This window comes from Capsicum annuum, chromosome 6 (genome assembly GCF_002878395.1).
Source record: "Capsicum annuum cultivar UCD-10X-F1 chromosome 6, UCD10Xv1.1, whole genome shotgun sequence".
Taxonomy (NCBI): domain Eukaryota; kingdom Viridiplantae; phylum Streptophyta; class Magnoliopsida; order Solanales; family Solanaceae; genus Capsicum; species Capsicum annuum.
The window spans coordinates 217,427,077-217,445,505 of record NC_061116.1 but is presented as its reverse complement, the minus strand read 5'-3'; the positions used below and the strand labels follow the sequence as shown (position 1 = coordinate 217,445,505).

The 18,429-nt window shown below is 33.1% G+C and overlaps 2 protein-coding genes across 3 annotated transcripts in view; both read left to right on the top strand.

Annotated features, from left to right (window-relative positions):
- Nucleotides 1-6,405: 6,405 nt before the first annotated feature.
- Nucleotides 6,406-8,671, top strand: LOC107875733. Its single transcript, XM_016722553.2, has one exon. It carries the CDS (start codon nt 6,659-6,661, stop codon nt 8,534-8,536), a length of 1,878 nt encoding a protein of 625 aa, XP_016578039.1. The 5' UTR covers nt 6,406-6,658; the 3' UTR covers nt 8,537-8,671.
- Nucleotides 8,672-15,025: 6,354 nt separating this feature from the next.
- LOC107875734 (biotin synthase, mitochondrial) overlaps nt 15,026-18,429 on the top strand; it is a 9,965-nt gene continuing 6,561 nt past the window's right edge. For both annotated transcript variants that reach the window (XM_016722555.2, XM_016722554.2), the window contains exons 1-3: nt 15,026-15,531; nt 17,595-17,774; nt 18,155-18,261. In XM_016722555.2, the coding sequence (XP_016578041.1) occupies nt 15,343-15,531; nt 17,595-17,774; nt 18,155-18,261 (476 nt within the window). In that variant the 5' untranslated portion in view covers nt 15,026-15,342. The remainder of the gene's footprint in view (nt 15,532-17,594; nt 17,775-18,154; nt 18,262-18,429) is intronic.

The window sequence follows — 18,429 nt, the reverse complement described above, 5'->3', positions numbered from 1 at the left end:
CTTTTACGACACCATATTTGTTTTTCCTTACGCGAATTGCATATAACATTTTTCAATATCTCAAACAAATTCTTTGCTCTAATATTTTGGCCAATCGTGTTCATAACAGGTACATGAAAGTGATAAAATAAATGGATTCCCATTAAATTTAACAAATGTCTATATAAATAAACAAATCAGAATGATCACAAAATGACAACTTAAACATGTTCGATACCATCGCATATAAAATTATATATTGAGTTACGACAATAAGATTCATTGAATTTTGAGAATATTTTTTAAAAGAAGATTGATGGCATCAAATAGTATTCATAAAAAAATGCAAGATTCAAGTTAATCGTTCACCCAAATAAAACTGAAAAAAGAAATATGAGGTAACTGAAATGGATCAAAGAAATAAAAATCTCTATAATTTATCGATTACTTCTTCATATGCGACTCAACTTAGGATTGTATATTTGATTTTCCTCTTCTCGTTATAATTGTTATCCTAGCGAAAACTATGTTTTAATTTTGTCTAGAAATTCTTAGTATGTATCTCGTTGCTATTTTTATTTTTGGCTGTCGTTAAAAATTATAAATATTTTATAATTAATCAATAACCACCTTTATATTTTATCTGGTCATTTATTTAAAATTATGTACTTTTCGATAAGTTGGTATCGTTTTGACATTTCATCTTAAATACTAAATATTCATGAGTAAATGTTTAGAAATTAAGATAGATTTTATTGGTCAATATTCAACCTATACAACTAATAAAAGGTGTTTTAATCTACGAAACTAAGAATTATTCTTTATTTGAGAATACTCAACCTCTACATAACCGCTAAGGCATAGTCTTGTTTGAGATTGTTTATTTAAAAAAAATATATATTTATTTTTAGAAAAAAGGTACTTTTTAAAAAAAGAAGGATGTTAGGTAAATTTGCAAAAGTACTTTTAAAAATAAGCAACAATAGTTTTTTTGGTTCGCTTTTAAAAATAAGCAGAAATAGAAAATTTCTGTTTTTCAAAAAAAAAAAAAGGCAGAAAATTATAAGATATGTTAATTAATTAAAATATCTTACAAGTTTGACTAACTTTTTATTTTTAAAATTTTACATTTCATATTTACGTCATAATTTTTTATGATTTATATATTGTTATTTTATTTTCACTCGGTTTCTTTAAATAAATTTGAAAATATTATTGATGATGATGACTAAAGAATATATAATTTTTAATTTTTTATTATTAATGATAACATCTGACAGATGAATCACAATACAAGATTTTATTTTGACAACACATGTAAATTTTTTCTCAAATATTTAATTTTAAATAAATAATTCATGAAAAGTGAACTACTATGGCAATACATAATTTCATTTGTCAACACTCTACTACTGAAAGACTCTAACTATTATGCTAACGAAGACATCATCACAGAGATCGAAGAAGCAGACCAACCTTTTGGTATACCTTCAGAAATATAAAACAGATCTTCTACTAGTATGGAGACATTGCGTGATAAAATTAGGGATGAAATCGTTGAGTATTTTTGTGATGTATGAAGGACTAATTATTTTTGTCATTAATATTTTCATATGTAGTGATTTAATTTATGGAATAATTTTTATATTTATTTTTTGTTTGATATTTTTAAGTAATATTTAAATTATTTAAGTATATATCACTATTTAATATTTTTAGTGTATTTATGTGTATAAATATTGATTAAAATTTTTAGAGTGCGCCCTTTTTAATTAAATAAAAAAATAATTAAAAAATATTATAATAGATATTTAAAATAAATTTTCTCTATAAATTAATTTTAGTAATAAAAGTCTAATGATAGATGTCTTTTTTGGTTATTTGTCTCAAAAAAATACTTCTTGAAAAAAAAAAATATCCAAACACAATTTGTTTATAGAAAATACGAATTTACCAAACACAAATTATTTTTCTTAAAAACACTTTTCTGAAAAGCTATTTTATAAAAGTGTTTCTCAAATAAACTGTTTTGTAACAACAATCGCAAGCGGTCTCTTAGTGTTTTCTTCGACCTTCAATGGTGGTAATGAATTAAAGTTTAATGCAATTGGATTGAGTTCACTTGTTTACTAGTATATCTTTGATAAAATTAACTTTATAAACTTATTAGATTAGTTATTACAAGTTATAGCAAAAATTTTAAGTTTTCAAATTATAACAACTTTTATTTTAAAAAATATATATATAAAAAAGTTTTTTTGGTTTTGTTGAAAATACAAAAAAAAAAAATAATTAATGAAAAAGGAAAATAAAGATTTAATACAATTAATGTACAATTTATCTTCCTTGAATATAGTTAACCTTAATTATTGATATTTATCCACCCCAAATCCCTCTAACCGTTGTTTTTTTCTCCTATTTTAATGCTTGCATTAAGAGTTTTCATCTTCATACACTATCTTCCTCTTTGTACACGATTAGTTTTTGACAGTAAACAAAACACCGTAATTTCGGCTTCAACAAATTGCTGAGGATTATAATTTGAAAGAAAAACAAAAACAAGTATTTTTGTTGACAACAAATATGAATTCTGTTAATTTGCATTCAATCATGATACGTCATGGAGAGAGATGAGATTCGTCAGGTTTGTTAAATTTTTTTATGAAAATGAATATTTTTCATTCAAAACGAATTTAAAGATTCATGATATGTCATGGAGAGAGATGGAATTCGTCGGGTTTGTTAAATTTTTTTATGAAAATAGATATTTTTCATTCAAAACGAATTTAAAGATTTATTTTTTTGTGTTACTTCAATTCTCTATTGTTACATTGTTGAATTTTGTACGTTGATCAATTGCATGAAAACTAAAATTGTTGTTTAAACAGGAATACCGAGGGACTTTGGAATTGATGGGATTATGTATGATGCAACAACAAAGTACAAAGGAATAGTAGAAGCAATCGCAATACAGTTGATGATAGACATATCGAACTGAAAGATCAAACGCAACCAGGTAAAAACGATTGTGTATTTTTAGTGTATTAAATTGAATATTATAATTGTATTACAATTCGGGTATCTGATTTTTGACTATTAATTTTTTTTTTCTATTTAACAGCTATTATTTGGTTTGTACGGTGGAGGATTGTACTTGGTTTCTTCGTTTTTCAAGAATTAACAAATCAAAGATTTTTAAGATAATAAAGTATTGTGACATTAATACATGCTCAATAAAGGATCAAGTTTATGCAACACGTCAAGGGATGACAAAAGTGATAGCCGGACTGATTTTAACAAATCAAAGATTCCAGAGTCGCCGGGATTAATGGTGTATTTAGATCAGAAAAGTAGTATTGTTGATTTTTTTTTGTTAAATATCTATTGTATGTGACACCAAAATATATGACAATGGATATTAATGAAAATACTGAACAGTCTGTTATTTGTGTTGGCATATAAGATTCTACATACAAATGACGTATTCTTATATAATTGTTTTTAGTGTATGAAACTAGTATAGTACACAACACAATATCCATGTATTGTTTAATAAATGACACTGAAGTCAATTTACATGCTCATTTCATACTTAATTTTTTTTCTTTTGGAGTTCTCAATGTATTAAGTTGATGTTAAAATTGGTATCGATGAAGTTTCGCATATGTCATATTTGTATTGAATGAGTTTTATGAATGTGACAATCGATAAGAAAAATCATGTTTTATTTTACATAACCTTTGTAGTCTATGTAATGGATATTACATGAAAAACTGTCACCGTAAATATTGAAAATAAATAAATTGATAATTGTTTAATGTCAAATAATTTTTTGTTGTAATAAAAAAACAATCATTATTAACCATGATTAATATTGGTGTTTGACGAGTTTTCTTAACTTACTTTAATATTGTCAAGGAAACTCTTCAAAATATTTTGTTTTTGATATGATGATTACCAATGGTACCTTTGTTGAAATTCATCAAATTACTTCTGACTTTAGAAGATAAAAGTGGGTTAGTATCATTTTTAACCGAACATGTTTTCGTATTAATATGAAAAGATTGTAACTCAACCTATTTTTATTAATTCATTTTTTAACCCGTTTATTTGTCATCACTATGCTAACTTAAGGTATAAATAGAAAATCAACATAATAAAGTAGACGAATTTTATAATAGGAAGTAAGTAAAATCATTAAGAAAACAATTTTATTTAGTGAAAACATACAAATGATATTCTCAGTATACTATGACTGTCCATTTAATTTTAGGTAAAAGCGTCTGATTGAAAATTAAGTTTAAGGAATAAAGCAAAAAATTTCAAACACACATATAAGCAACATATAGAAAATATATGCAAATTAAAGTACCTTAATTATAATTTTGAATGAGCAATGGTAAGAGTTTCATGTGTATTTTCAATTTTTCACCTCGTAGTAAAAAAATGAACTTTTATATCAACGAACCTCAACAAATCATCACCTCATTAGTGGCCGTTTGAACATGAGATTTTTTTTTTCAAAGATTCTTTTTCACTTTATTTTAAATATAACTTTAAATGGGTGTTTGATCATGAAAATTTCAAATATAATTTAAAATTATATTTAAAAAATAAAAATAAGTACAAAAAAATTAATTGTTTTCACTTTTTTTACTTTTATCTCTCTCACAAAAATTCAAAACAACCTCAATTTATATTTATGATCAAACACAATTTCAATTTCAACTTAAAAAATTAATAATTTTTGTAGCTCAACACCTATTAATATTAACAATAAAATGTGAACACTGTGTTAGATGATTTCAAAAAAAGTAAAGCTATTTGTGATATATTAAAAAGGAAAATGTCTCACAAGACACAATACTAATTATCAGCATGAAGGCTGTTGTTTTTGACATATATAAAAAGTAAGTAAAAAATATTAAAGTTAAGTTAAGTTTATTATTAAACTTAATAAAAAGTAAAATATCAATTCTTAACTTTAAAAAAATATGTTTACTATATATGACTCCTTAAATTGTGAATAACTTTAATACTTAATTATTAAAATAAATAAAAAAACACTGATATCAATAATATAACTTGTCATAATTATTCAAAACTTTAATTAAGAATGATAAATGTTAAATGCTAAAAATAAGGAAATAATAAAAATAATAAATATTAGATAATTGATTTTTGAATATTTAATCAAAATAGATTTTTTTAAAAAGTTGCTATAACTTGTAATTATTTCTTTAATCTGGTAATTATTAAAAATTTTTGCTATAACTTGTAATTAACAATCTAATAAGTCTATTTAAAATAATTTTCATATCTTACATACACTAATTTGTTTATGTTTTTTTGTAGCATTAGAACATTCCTTCTAGGTGGCTCACCATTATGATACTCCTATTTCACAACTTTGAATAATTGGGATAATGATATTTTTTTAATCCCCAGGCTATTGTTAAATTTGAATTTTGATTTAACTTTCTAATCAATCAACTTGTGTAGTAGTTATTTTACGAAGGAAATATACTTTGTTTGGATTATTTTGAAATTATTGATGACTATATAAGATAAATTTGTTAATATTTATGCAAAAATAAATTAAAATTGTATACTTCAACCGATTAAAAATTAAATATATTTAATCATATATAACAAGAATATTTTTTTTTATACTTATGTCAATAATTAAATAACCAAGAATTTAATTAGCTGATAAACAAAGTTCATAAATCTGTCTTAAAAGAATAAAAAATTAAGATATATCATCAAAAATTATAGTGATCATATCATATGTAAATAATGGGAGAAGAGGGTATTAGAGTTTGGGAGAACGAAAGAATTAATAAGCCAAAAAACTAAGTTATTCTGAAACATGTTATAATTGTCTCCATATTCATTTCTTAAATAAAAAGTTTTCTTTTCTCAAATATATTTAACATACATAAGAAATGAGCAAAAAACCAAAAAATGTTTGGTGACCACGTTATTTTCTCATATTAAATGAAATCCAAATTATTTGTAGGAAATTTAAATTCAATGATATTCCAAAATAATATGAAATTTAATTATATTTTTCGATCAAGAATTTATGTATCACAAGACGCATAACTAAATTAAATTTTAATAAATTTTTATAGTCAAACCTAAAATGACATCACTTGTCATTCTTATAATTTAAACGGAAATAAACTATTTCTTCAAATTTCTTATATATAAGAATAATTTTTTTTTAATTATAACAATAAAGATCTCTAAAAGGATGGATAGAAAATCAATTCTTCCTAATTATTTACTACTATAACTTTTTCCTGTATTATTAAATTGATCAAAAAATAATTTTAAAAGAAGTTTGTGAAAGAGCTAGAATATTATTTCTCAATTAAATTTTCTTTATCCCTATGTTTATCTACTTAATGACAATTGTAGAAGTTCATTAGGGGCAAAATTCCTTAATTTGATAATTAGATAACACACATACGCACAAAAAAAAATACAATATTTTGCCACTTTCTTCATCGACTCCAGGTAACCCTTCTCGTATTTTCATCTTCTTCATACTGTTGTTCCCCTTATTCCATAATCACAATTAATCAGTATTAAGTCCATCAAACCATATTTCTTGTTCATTTTTTTTGATGTTAATCTTGGGTATAGTCGATTCTTGATGCATTAGCTATTAATGGTCATGTGGGGTTTAAGCTATTTGCAAAATCTTTGGCCTTTTTCTTTGTTAAACCCCGACGAATTGAAAATCTCAGATGGGGTTGTGAGGAAATTGTCAATACCTGAAAGTACGAAACAGTTTGTTTATGCAATTCAAGAACAAGAATCGAAGGGTATTATATATGTATTATGTGTGCAGAATTTGTCTGAGAGGTCAGCTGTTGATGCTGAGTGTTTAATTAGGGAAGTTAAGCCTGAGGCTGTTGTTGTTCAAGTGGGTAATGGAGAGGAGGAAATGGGGTTTACTGGTGGTGGGGAGGAGGGGTATGAAGTGCCAACGTCGTCGATAGGGGTGTTGAAGAGGTGTTTTGTGCATAAGACTAATAAGGAGAAGTATGAGAATGTGGCGGGGTTAGTTGTTTTGAGGGAGATATTTGGGGTTGGATTTGATGGGCATTTGAATACTGCAAAGAAAGCGGCTGAAGAAGTTGGTTCGGCTTTCTTGTTGCTTGAGTCACCGTTTGTTAAGTGTAGTACGTCGAGTGAGTGTGACAATGTGGGGGATGAGGGGTATGGGGATAGGTTTGGAGTATTTGGTTTTGAGGCTGGTGGTAATAGTTTGGTTCCTTTAAGGGCTGGGTTAATGGTATCGGGGAATTCACGGGGATTTCGTGTTACGAATGATGTTCAGTCGCAGATGGTGAGGTTATTGTCGTCACATTTGGTTAATTTGGGATCGTTACAGAAGATTGAGTCTGGGGAGATTCAGCAGCAGTTGAATTATCAAGTACCGCAGTTTGCACAAACAGTTTATCCGTTGTTGGTTGATCTATATGATATTTTTGTTGATATTCCTTCAATAGGAAGAGGCCTAGCTTGTGCTCAGAAGTTGTTTCGTGATGTTTGTAATGGAGATGCTATTAATACAGATCTCCTTTCTGAGGTTTATGTCTTCAAGATTGCTGTTGAAGGGTTAAGAATAGCTTTGAACAATGCTGGTCGGATCCCACTTAGCAAAATGGGGTGTCAGACAACTGAATTTTCTGAGCTTTCTATTGAGGACAAGTGCCATGCCCTTCTTGCGCAGGCCCTCCGAAGCCAGACCGAGAAGTTCAAATCAATAGTTGCAGTAGTAGATGCCAATGGCTTAGCTGGATTAAGGAAGCACTGGAATATTAATGTACCTGAGGAAGTTAAGGAAATTGTCGAGCAGCTGGTCACTGACTCTGAAAATGATGGGGAAAATTCGAGCCAAAATGACAGAAAAGGGTTACTAACTGTTAAGCCAGTGGTAGCTGTTGGGGCTGGTGCAACAGCAGTTTTAGGAGCTTCTTCGTTTAGTAAAGTTGTTCCTGCATCTACAGTATTGAAGGTTGTTACTTTCAAAGTACCTGCTTCTCTAAAGATCATGATGACACAAACCCAAAAGGCCTTTGCTCTTGCATTTGGAAAGTCACACGTAGTAGGCCCTGCCATGGCAAGTAATGGTGTCAAATCATCTGTCTTGAAGGCAGCTGCTTCTGCAGAGAAAATACGTGCGGTGACACATGGCGTTATAGCCTCTGCAGAGAAAACTAGCATCTCAGCCATGAGAACGGCATTCTATGAAATTATGAGGAAACACCGAGTACGACCTGTTGGATTTTTGCCATGGGCTACCTTTGGGTGCAGTGTAGCTACTTGTGCAGGCTTGCTTGTGTATGGAGATGGAATAGAATGTGCTGCTGAATCTCTTCCAGCAGCTCCTTCAATTGCCAGTTTGGGTCGTGGAATCCAAAGTTTGCATCAAGCTTCTAAGGCAGTGAAACAAACAGAAAACTCCAGGATCCAGAAGTCTATAGAGTCTTTTGTGTACAGATTTAAGAAGATAAGTTTCTCATCAAGTGTTCATTAGTTAATAAGTGAGCCCTAAATTTTTCATGCAAATAGATTTTAGGAAAGAGGTTGTGCAATTTATGCTACCTGGGTTTTGTCTGTATCACATGTCATGGCAAGAAAATCCAATAAGATGTGAATGGAGTTTGGAGGATTTTTCACCATGTTGATTATAGTCCTTTCATGTTTCTATCAACGGCTAGCCTAACAACTTTTACTTCGCAATCAAATTTAACAAATTCTGTATCAATTTTTGCAGTAACTTGCAGTGTCTAATATGCATTCTGAAATTTGACTCATTAGTTGTTGTTACCGACTTACTGTGAAGTTCCTTTTTTCTTGTTCTAAATTCCATTTGCTGCCCATCTCTTAGTAATACTTAAGCAAGTCGAATATTTTTGTACCAAGTTATTCTTTTGTATCCAATTATAAGGTTTTAAAATTTCTAGGGAATATTATGACCATTTTTCAAGGTAAGGCCTCTGTTCAAGAGTACTTAGGATCCAAAAGAGTTGCAAAAAGTTATTGTGTTAAGTTTGTTGGAAACTTTGTAAATTTATGATCCCTGCTGTCATTGTTCAGTTATGAAGGGCATTGAATGAGCATTCAGACAAAAATCAGTGTGGGAGGAATGAAACAAGGAAAAAACAATTGATTAGACCATTGGATTTATAAAAACCAAAAAAAAGTTGTAAAAGCCTAAAATGCTTGATAGAAAAAGCCTTCTTAAGGGGTTTTTCAACAAGTGCTGGGAAGTGGTAAGAATAGATGTCATGAATGCATTCCACAACTTTTATGAGCAGGAAATGTTTGAGAGGAGCTACAATGCCACTTTTATAGCTTTAATCCCAAAAAAGAAAGGTGCTAAAGAATTGAGAGATTTCAGACCAATTAGCTTGATTGATAGCATATATAAAATATTTTCCAAAGTTCTCACTGAAAGGTTGAAAAGGGTGATGGGAAAACTTGTCGACTCTCAACAAATGGCCTTCATCAAAGGTGGTCAAATTATGGATGCAGTACTGGTGGCTAATGAAGCTGTGGGATCTAGACAGAAGCAAGGAAAATCGGGAATAATTTGCAAGTTAGACATCGAAAAAGCCTATGACAATGTCAGCTGGGCTTACCTGATAGCAGTTTTGAGAAGGATGGGATTTGGGCAAAAATGGATTCATTGGATAAGGTATTGCATTTCAACAGTGAATTTTTCCGTTCTCATCAATGGTACCCAACAGGGTTCTTCAGATCACGGAAGGGTCTCAGACAAGGAGATCCATTGTCTCCTTTTTTGTTTTTACTAGTAATGGAGGGCCTCAATAGTATGGTTAAATCTGCAAATATTTATGGGTGACTAAGAGGTTTTAATGTGGCTAGAGAAGTAAGAGACAACCTGGAAGCGACTCATCTGTAGTATGCAGATGATATACTAATCTTTGTGATGCTGATGAAGAACAACTCAGAGTATTAAGGATAATCCTTGTCCTATTTGAGGGCATGTCTGGACTATACATTAATTGGAGGAAGAGTTTCTTGTACCCTATCAATGAGGTCTCAAATATGAATTCCCTGAATGCTATTCTGGGTGGTGAAATTGGTGGTCTGCCGAGTACCTAGGTATGCCATTAGGAGCAAAATCAAGCTAGATGGAAAAGACAATTCAGTCTCATCAATTCAGTCTTAGACTTCTTGCCCACTTCTATGATGTCCTTGTTCCCTATTCCAGCAGAGGTCATTAGCAGGTTAGACTAAAAGGTTATCACCTAGTCAAGTGAAGTCTCTTATCTGTGACTTAGGCTAGGAGGTTTTGGGATCAAGAATCTGGAGTATAATAGCAAAGCACTCAGAATGAAATGGTTGTGGAAATATGCTAATGACAAATAACTTTATGGGGGAAAGTGATAGAAGCCAAGTATGAAGAGGAAGATGGATGGATGACTAAAGAAGTTACACCTCCATATGGAGTTAATTTATGGAGATCCATAAGAATCCTATGGAATGAGCTGAAAAGTTTCTCCAGGATCAAATTGAACAATGGGAGAAAAACCTGTTTTTGGAATGATGATTGGCATGAGGTTGGTAATATGGAAACGAGGTTCCCAGAAATACACTCCATAGTGAATCACCGACATAGTACAATAGCCAAACTCTGGACACAAAAGGGGTGGAATTTCAGTTTCAGAAAGCAACTCAATTATTGGGAAGTGCAAAGAATGGCAGAATTCGTAAGTCAAATTGAACACTTTAGTGGGTTGAAGGAAGGAGGTGATGAACTACGGTGGCTAGGCAGTGAAAAGGGCTTTTTCAAGGTGAGCAAAGCCTACAGAAGGTTGAACAACGCCAACATGCAGCTAAACAGGTGGCCATGGAAGAATATTTGGAAGGCCAAAATCCCATACAAAGTGGCATGTTTTGTATGGCTTTTGGCAAGGGAGGCAGTTCTTACTCAGGAATATCTCATGAAAAGGGGAATAACTATATGCCCCTGATATTTCCTATGTGGTGAGAACGAAAAAATAGTTAACCATTTGTTTTTGCATTGCAAGATAATAGGACTGCTGTGGTGTTTTTGAACCTTAGAGGTGTATCATGGTGTATGCTAGGGAAGATTACAGAAGCCCTATGAAGTTGGGATCTAGTTGGAATACAAGCAAAAAGTAGAAGCAAATGGAGCATAGTTCCAGCTAGCATTTGGTGGTCAATCTGGAAAGAAAGAAATCCCAGGTGTTTTGAAATTGTAGAAAATAGTGTGCAACAAATCAAGTTACATTGTATCTTGATTTTGTGTTTTTGGTGTAATCAGAGATGGTCAAATGATCCTGTATCTATTATTGATGTTTTAGACTCATTATAGATATAGGATCATAGAGTTTGGTAGTACGCTTGTAAATATGGTTGTGCACAACCTTGTTCTGAATATATAAGTAGTTACCAGTTTCAAAAAAATCAAAAAGCGTTCTTAAATAGTACATGAATGTAAGGAAGACACATCCCACACATGGCTTTGATTGCATAAATCCTTCCAGCTAAGAGAAATTTGTCCCTTTAGTTTTTCCCACAATTAATTTGGATGGCGTGTTAGACTTGTCCAACTTTTTCTGTTTCAGGGAAAGAAAAGCTTTTGGGATCTTATAGTTTTTCAATGTTAATTATGAAGCCATAAGCTTTGAAGTGGCATGGGGAGCCTTGGTGTAACTGGTAAAGTTGTTGCATGTGACCCAGAGGTCGCTAGTTCAAGCCGTGGAAACACTTCTTGCAGAAATGCAGGGTAAGGCTGCATACAGTAAACCGTGTGGTTCAGCCCTTCGCTTCCCTAGACCCTGTGCATAGTGGAGCTTTATTGCGTGGGGCGGCCCTTTATAAGCTCTAAAATTGCAGACAAATACCAGTTTTTCAGTAACTCATTTTTTTTTTTTAAAAAGGAGCTACCAGCTTCTCAGTGAGGTTGTGATTATATACAACATTTTTCTCGCGTGAATATTCACAACTTTCTTCCTTTTGTGAGTTCTTTCTGAGGTTCATACTCTCAGTCTCAGATCATGGATCATGAGGATATATATCTTTAGGTCGACGGAAACACTAGAAACACACGATCCACAGAAGTAGTAGAAATGCACTGCCAGTCGTCGTTGTAGTTGGACTTCTGTCGTTGTGTGGGATCATTTTAAACAATTTTATAGCTTGGTGTCTTGCCTTGGATAACTTTGCAGTATTTTTGTTTTCTGACACATCAAATCAAACGACCTAAAGCGAGATCCTGACATCATTCACTGCTGAAGCCCATTCCAGGGTTTGAATTGCCATATTGTACATAAAGTTGCTCTAGCTATCCTGTACACAAATATTCTAGCTATCTCTGGAGAAATCTTGCTAATATGGTCTCAAAATCGTGGAACAACATCAAGCTGCTTTTTCATGGCTGGAAAACTCATTCTAAAAGCTGGTAAGGTGGTTCTTGGTCTTTATCAAGGAAAACCATTTGCTGTTTTAGTTATTATCAGAGGTTTATATCTTTATTGCATAGGTTGAAGGCCAACATGATTTTAGCTCATGGTAAGTATCTTGATACTTTTTTCCCCAAAAAGTGTTGTTAAGATTACTATCATTTGACTGTCATCATTGTTTGGTAAAGTTGCTGCCATGTGACCTGGAGGGCACGGCTTCAAGCTTGGAAACAACTTCTGGCAGAAATGCAAGGTGAGGCTGCATACCATGGTGGTCCGGCCCTTCCTGGACGCCGTGCATAGTGGGAGCTTTAGTCACCTGGCTGTTCCCCCCTTTTTTTTGTTGTTCAAGAAGTTTGATTGCCTCTATATTTTGTTTCATTTAATTTGCCAACTTGTAGGAGAGGCATTGACTGTCTAATGCAATTCAAGCAACAGCAGGTGTTGGGGTTAACTTGAAATGAAGACCTTCTAGGTAAGACCTGTTCTGGAAGGCTGTCTATTTCTGTGGACAGTACCATCTATTACCTGTTACGGTCATTAGTTCATGGCGAGAGTATTTGGTAATTAATCATAGCAACGTTTGAGAATGTTGAGGAGCTACATGTTTGATGTATGAACATCATAAAATTTTCTTCTTTTTTTTTTTTTTTTTGGAAAACAATGGCAGTAGCTGGGCCAACTTGCTAGGATCTTGATTCCATCTTGTTGCATATAAGTACTGGATAACTGCGCTCACCAAAAATTAGTATTAGATGGGAAGAATCACATAGTTTTTTCTTCAGCTGAGATTCAAATCCTGTTCTCTTATGGTCTTCATTTCAGTTTTATCAACAGGTAAACATCCTTGGGTCCTTCTGAATGCCAAATATTTTGAAAAGTTTACGATTGTCAATTCTAGTGATTTAATTGTTCATACTAGGGGTTCTTGCTGTTGTCCGTTATAGGATGCCTTGAAATTTTGCAGGCAACAAACAAGTACCGCCTTTTTAGGCATCACAAAAATATAAAAGTAATTTGCGTGAGAGTTCCTACTTTGACTGATTTACTAATGAGTTAGGAGAATTACTGTGACTGGACTTTGAAATCTTTCCTAAATCCTAACTGCTATGGTAAAGTGGCCTTCTGCAATTGTAATGGAGGTATGTTGTTTAAGGTGTTAGTAAAATTCATCTATTGTCTATTTGCATTTGAATTGATGCCACATGGTATATATTTGGACGAATTGTAACATGTACCTGGATTGCAGTTTTTTATACCTTATCGGGGTTTAGTAAATCAGTTGATTACTGTCTTTGCTCGGGTAACAAGAGAACGAGCCCATCCTTGAAAAAGGTGCAGCTGAACTCATTAGATTGCTTTGGGAGGCTCTACCTCTAGGTCATGTTCTACTGAAGCAGCCGCATCCGGGAGATGTAATTTTAAGCCTATTCAGTTCAGCATGGTCATTGATCATCTGATTTTCCAAATGATGCAGAAGCACAGGTACCATTATTTTGCTCTTCGCGGATATGTTAAACTTGCCTTTACAAGGGTGTTTGTGCCGGAGGAGCTGCCCGCCCATAAGGGCCCAGGCTGCTTTCTGCACAAAAGAACTGCTGACAAGCTTACCTTTCGGTCCCCGTTACCAGTGAAAGAGAAGAAAAAGTTTGCATAATGCACCCAAGGGTGTGGTCTATTGGTCGAGGATTGAAATTATAACCCTATGAAGCCAATAAAAAGCTCTCATCTGCCTAAACTTTAGTTGGTAGAGTTAATGGTCGTAGTTCACTCAACCTGGTTAGGACTCCAGGTTGTATTTAATTCAACTTGTTATGTACAAGTATTTCTCTTCAACTGAAATAGCCAAATAGGTACGTCATGCTTGTTAACAATCTAACATCTCTTGTCCAATTTTGTTAGAAACTTCTTGTACTTATACTGTGTCCAAAATATATTTTGTAAAATTGCATAAGAAAGAAGGATATTTTGATAGTTTTCTTTTAATTTATGGGTTGTATGTTTACAATAATACTAACATATTTCAGTGTATTTCTATAAAGTGACGTCTAATAAGGGTAAAGTGTAAGCAACTCAAACCACTACCTCAAATAAAGTAGCGAGATTGTTTCTGATAGATTTCTGGCTCAGGACAGGTATAAACATCAATAAATGGGATAATAAATCGCTAGATAATAAAAGAAATAAAATACCGATAGAGTAATTTTATAAACTATTTATTCAAGATCACAAACATCATCAGAACACTACGAACAAGAAATCAAAAGCACATATACAAACAAAACACTCCTTCCTATTATTACGGACACATTTCTATCCACTAGCCTTCTATCATAATTTACGTGCTCCAAATCTTCCCATCAAGGGTTATGTATGGGGTTGTATGTTTATGAGAAAAAAATATAACATAAGAAATCAAATTGGACGTCCAAATAAAATTTTAAATTATAAATAAATTTGATCTCAAATCTAATAAATTATTTGATTCTAGATAAATATTTATATGTATTAAATAAAATTTGTTATTACAAATAAAAAAAATACACAAAGTATTAAATTTTTGCCAAACGTCTAATCGAAATGCTAATTTCGGCCAAGTTCCTGTGTAATTTTGGGAAACAAGAAAAAGGTAACGACAAGAGAAGAAAATACAAAAAAGAAAAAAAGCTAACAGCACAACCAGAGATGCATAGGGTACAGCACCCATCGTAGTATTAAAATCAGTTGAGCTAACGGCGGACCTTCCAAAGTAGCAGCAAATTGAGAGCTTCTGCTTCAGTTCCAGTTTCTGCAAAAGCCGCCATTCGCGTGTATATACAACTGTTATATATATATATATATATATATATATAGAGAGAGAGAGAGAGAGAGAGAGAGAGAACGGATGATGATGTGGGTTCGACCGGTTCGATGGCCATTGTCGTCGGTGGCCCGGAGTTATTCGTCATTATCAGCTTCGCCGGCTGCGGTTGAAGCAGAGCGATGTATAAAGGACGGACCCAGAAACGACTGGACTCGAAATGAAATCAAGTCTATTTATGACTCCCCACTCCTCGATCTCCTCTTTCATGGCGTATGTACTTGTCTCTTTTTCACCTCTACTCTTTAATTATCTCTACTCGTTACTGGGTTTTCCTGCAAACCTTTGTTGCTGTACATTGCATAAAATAAGCCATCAAAGTAGTTCTTTTTTTTCAAAAAAATTATTATATGTTGTTTTTTCCGTGAGAAGGGGAGCCTTGGGACTGGTAAAGTTGCTGCCATGTGAGTTCAAGCCTGGGAAACAGAATGCGAGGTAAGGCTGCTGTATAATACACCCTTGTGGTGGGCTCTTCCCCCGACCCTACACATAGTGGGAGCTTTAGTGTACCGGGCTGACCTTTTTTTTGTTTTGTTTTTTCCTCGACTTATGAGGTTTAGCCAGAGTGGTTTTGTTTTAATTTTGTCATAATTTGTGCTATTGTACAGTTGATTTTTAGTTTATAAGGGGGTTTTAGTATGACAGAATGGAAAACATTTTTGATTTCCTTGAATTCTGTAGAATATGTTCCACTAGAAACAGGGCTAAGTTGCGCGGATTCTTCACTTTCGATGCCACTCCCGTGTCGGGTTCTCCAAGAATACACTACTCATCATTTTGCGTTAATGTGCTTAACTTTGTGCTGTTTTTGAGTTTTTAAGGGGTGTTTGTTGTGGCAGAAGATGTTTTCCTTCAATATGGAGTACATTTTTTGTTTATCTTGAATCGTGGAGAATATGTTTCCACCAGAAAGAGGGAAATGTCTTTCATCATTTTCCTTTACAAGTATAGCAATACGTGCTATAGGCTAGGTTGCACGAACTCTTCACTTTTGATGTTGCACCTGTGTCGGTTTCACCAAAAACACACTACTTTTGGAGAATACGAGATGCCCTCATTGACATTTTTGAAGAGCCCGAGCAACATAGGCTATAGGTGCATTTAACAGTATGGATGAAAATGTTTCCCCGTTAGGAATCTTTTTCTGGATCATCTTCCTGTGTTTGGATGGATATAAAGTAGGTGACACATGATAATTGTACATGTTGTAGGATAGGGTACAAAAATAATGTTTTGATGATACTTTTAGGTATTTCAGTTTTTTAACAAAGCCTTGGTGGATTGACACAGATGAGATCCAATCAGTTGAGTAATTAGTAAAGATAAATGATTTGCACCCATAAGTATAGTAGTTATTTTCTCCATTGTTGGTGGAAGACATCTGCCTCGAGAAAACATTCTTGAGGAACATACTCTCTCCCATATCAGAAACATTGATTTACAAATATCTCAACTCTGTGTGTACTTCACTCAACAACATTGCCAACCATTGACTTAACTCAATATTACTTCTGGCACAACTAACCTATGTCAATTTACCTTTTGTCCAACAAAACAGGGAATGTGATTTAGACAGTTATTTCCAAGGTAACAACAACAACAACAACAACAACAACATACCCAGTATATTCCCACATAGTGGGGTTTGGGGAGGGTAAAATGTACGCAGTCCATACCACTACCCCAACGGGGGTAGAGAGGTTGTTTCCGATAGACCCCCGGCTCAGGACCAAGGACTGTAGACCAATAGGCAAGCAAAATGATAAAATAACATAGCACCAACATCCACAAAAATAAAGTATAATTAACCTAAAGGCAAGCATTATGTTAAAGTAACAAAGAATCAACATTCACAAACAAGACGTATAGTTAACCCACCAAGGACCCTCCGTCCCCCAAACCTAGAGCTACCAACCAAGCTACCCTTAACCCTCCTATCTACATACTACGACTCGACCCCACTCCTTAGCCCTCTAGCTTAATACTCTTCTTCCAAACCTTCCTATCGAGGGTCATGTTATTTCCAAGGTAAAAAAAAATATTATTTCCTCATTAAAAAAAAATTCATGGAAAACATTTTCACGCAACACGCCTAGGTGGCCTGAACTTTTATAATTCATGCCCCCCAAAAAGTGAAGAATGTGATTTCTTTTTATTCTTGTTTCTAAATTACTGCAGAGCTTTCTCCGTAATCATTTTCTGTTAGTTCTTTGTAAACCCTCTAATTTCTGGTTTATAATATTTTCTCATCTTCATGAAAAATTTTTATGTTACAGGCCCAAGTACATAGACATTCTCATAACTTTAGAGAAGTACAGCAGTGTACTTTGCTGTCTATTAAGACAGGAGGATGCAGTGAAGATTGTTCATATTGTCCTCAATCATCTAGATACAACACAGGAGTGAAAGCACAGAAACTTATGAACAAGGATGCCGTTCTGGAAGCAGCTAGAAAGGTGCTCTTTTTCTGTTTCTCTTAGTCCGGCTTTATGGAATATTTCATCCTTAAGCATAAGTAGAGATTCTCCAACCCCTGGACTGAAATTGGAGACATGAGTTCTTTCTGAAATATGTGCCGTTTAATCAAATTGTATACATCCAAGGAAGTTATGTGTTCTCAAAACCTTAACATTATCTAGATTCTGCCCCTTTTACCGCTGTGGCCAACAAAGTAACACGTTCTAGGACAGTCTCTAGATGTATAAATATGACAGATAAATCCAGTATAGGTTAATTATCCCAATTAATAGATTTCATTTGGCTGTGTTATATATAAACATAAAAGGAGGTTCTATCTCGTTTGTAATGCACTTTTTGTTACTTTATGCATTGACAGGCAAAAGAGGGAGGTAGCACTCGTTTTTGTATGGGTGCTGCATGGAGGGATACAATAGGGAGGAAAACCAATATGAACCAAATAGTCGAGTATGTGAAGGAAATAAGGTAATGAGCTATAGTTATACTTTTCATTCCAGTGCCTTAATATGATCCCTTTTGATCTTTTCTTTTCTCGAGAAGGTAAATATTTTTATTTGTTAAGTATCCCACATCGGAAGAGGGATGAGTAATTGGTCTCCTTATATGGACTTGGACAATCCTCCCCTCATGAGC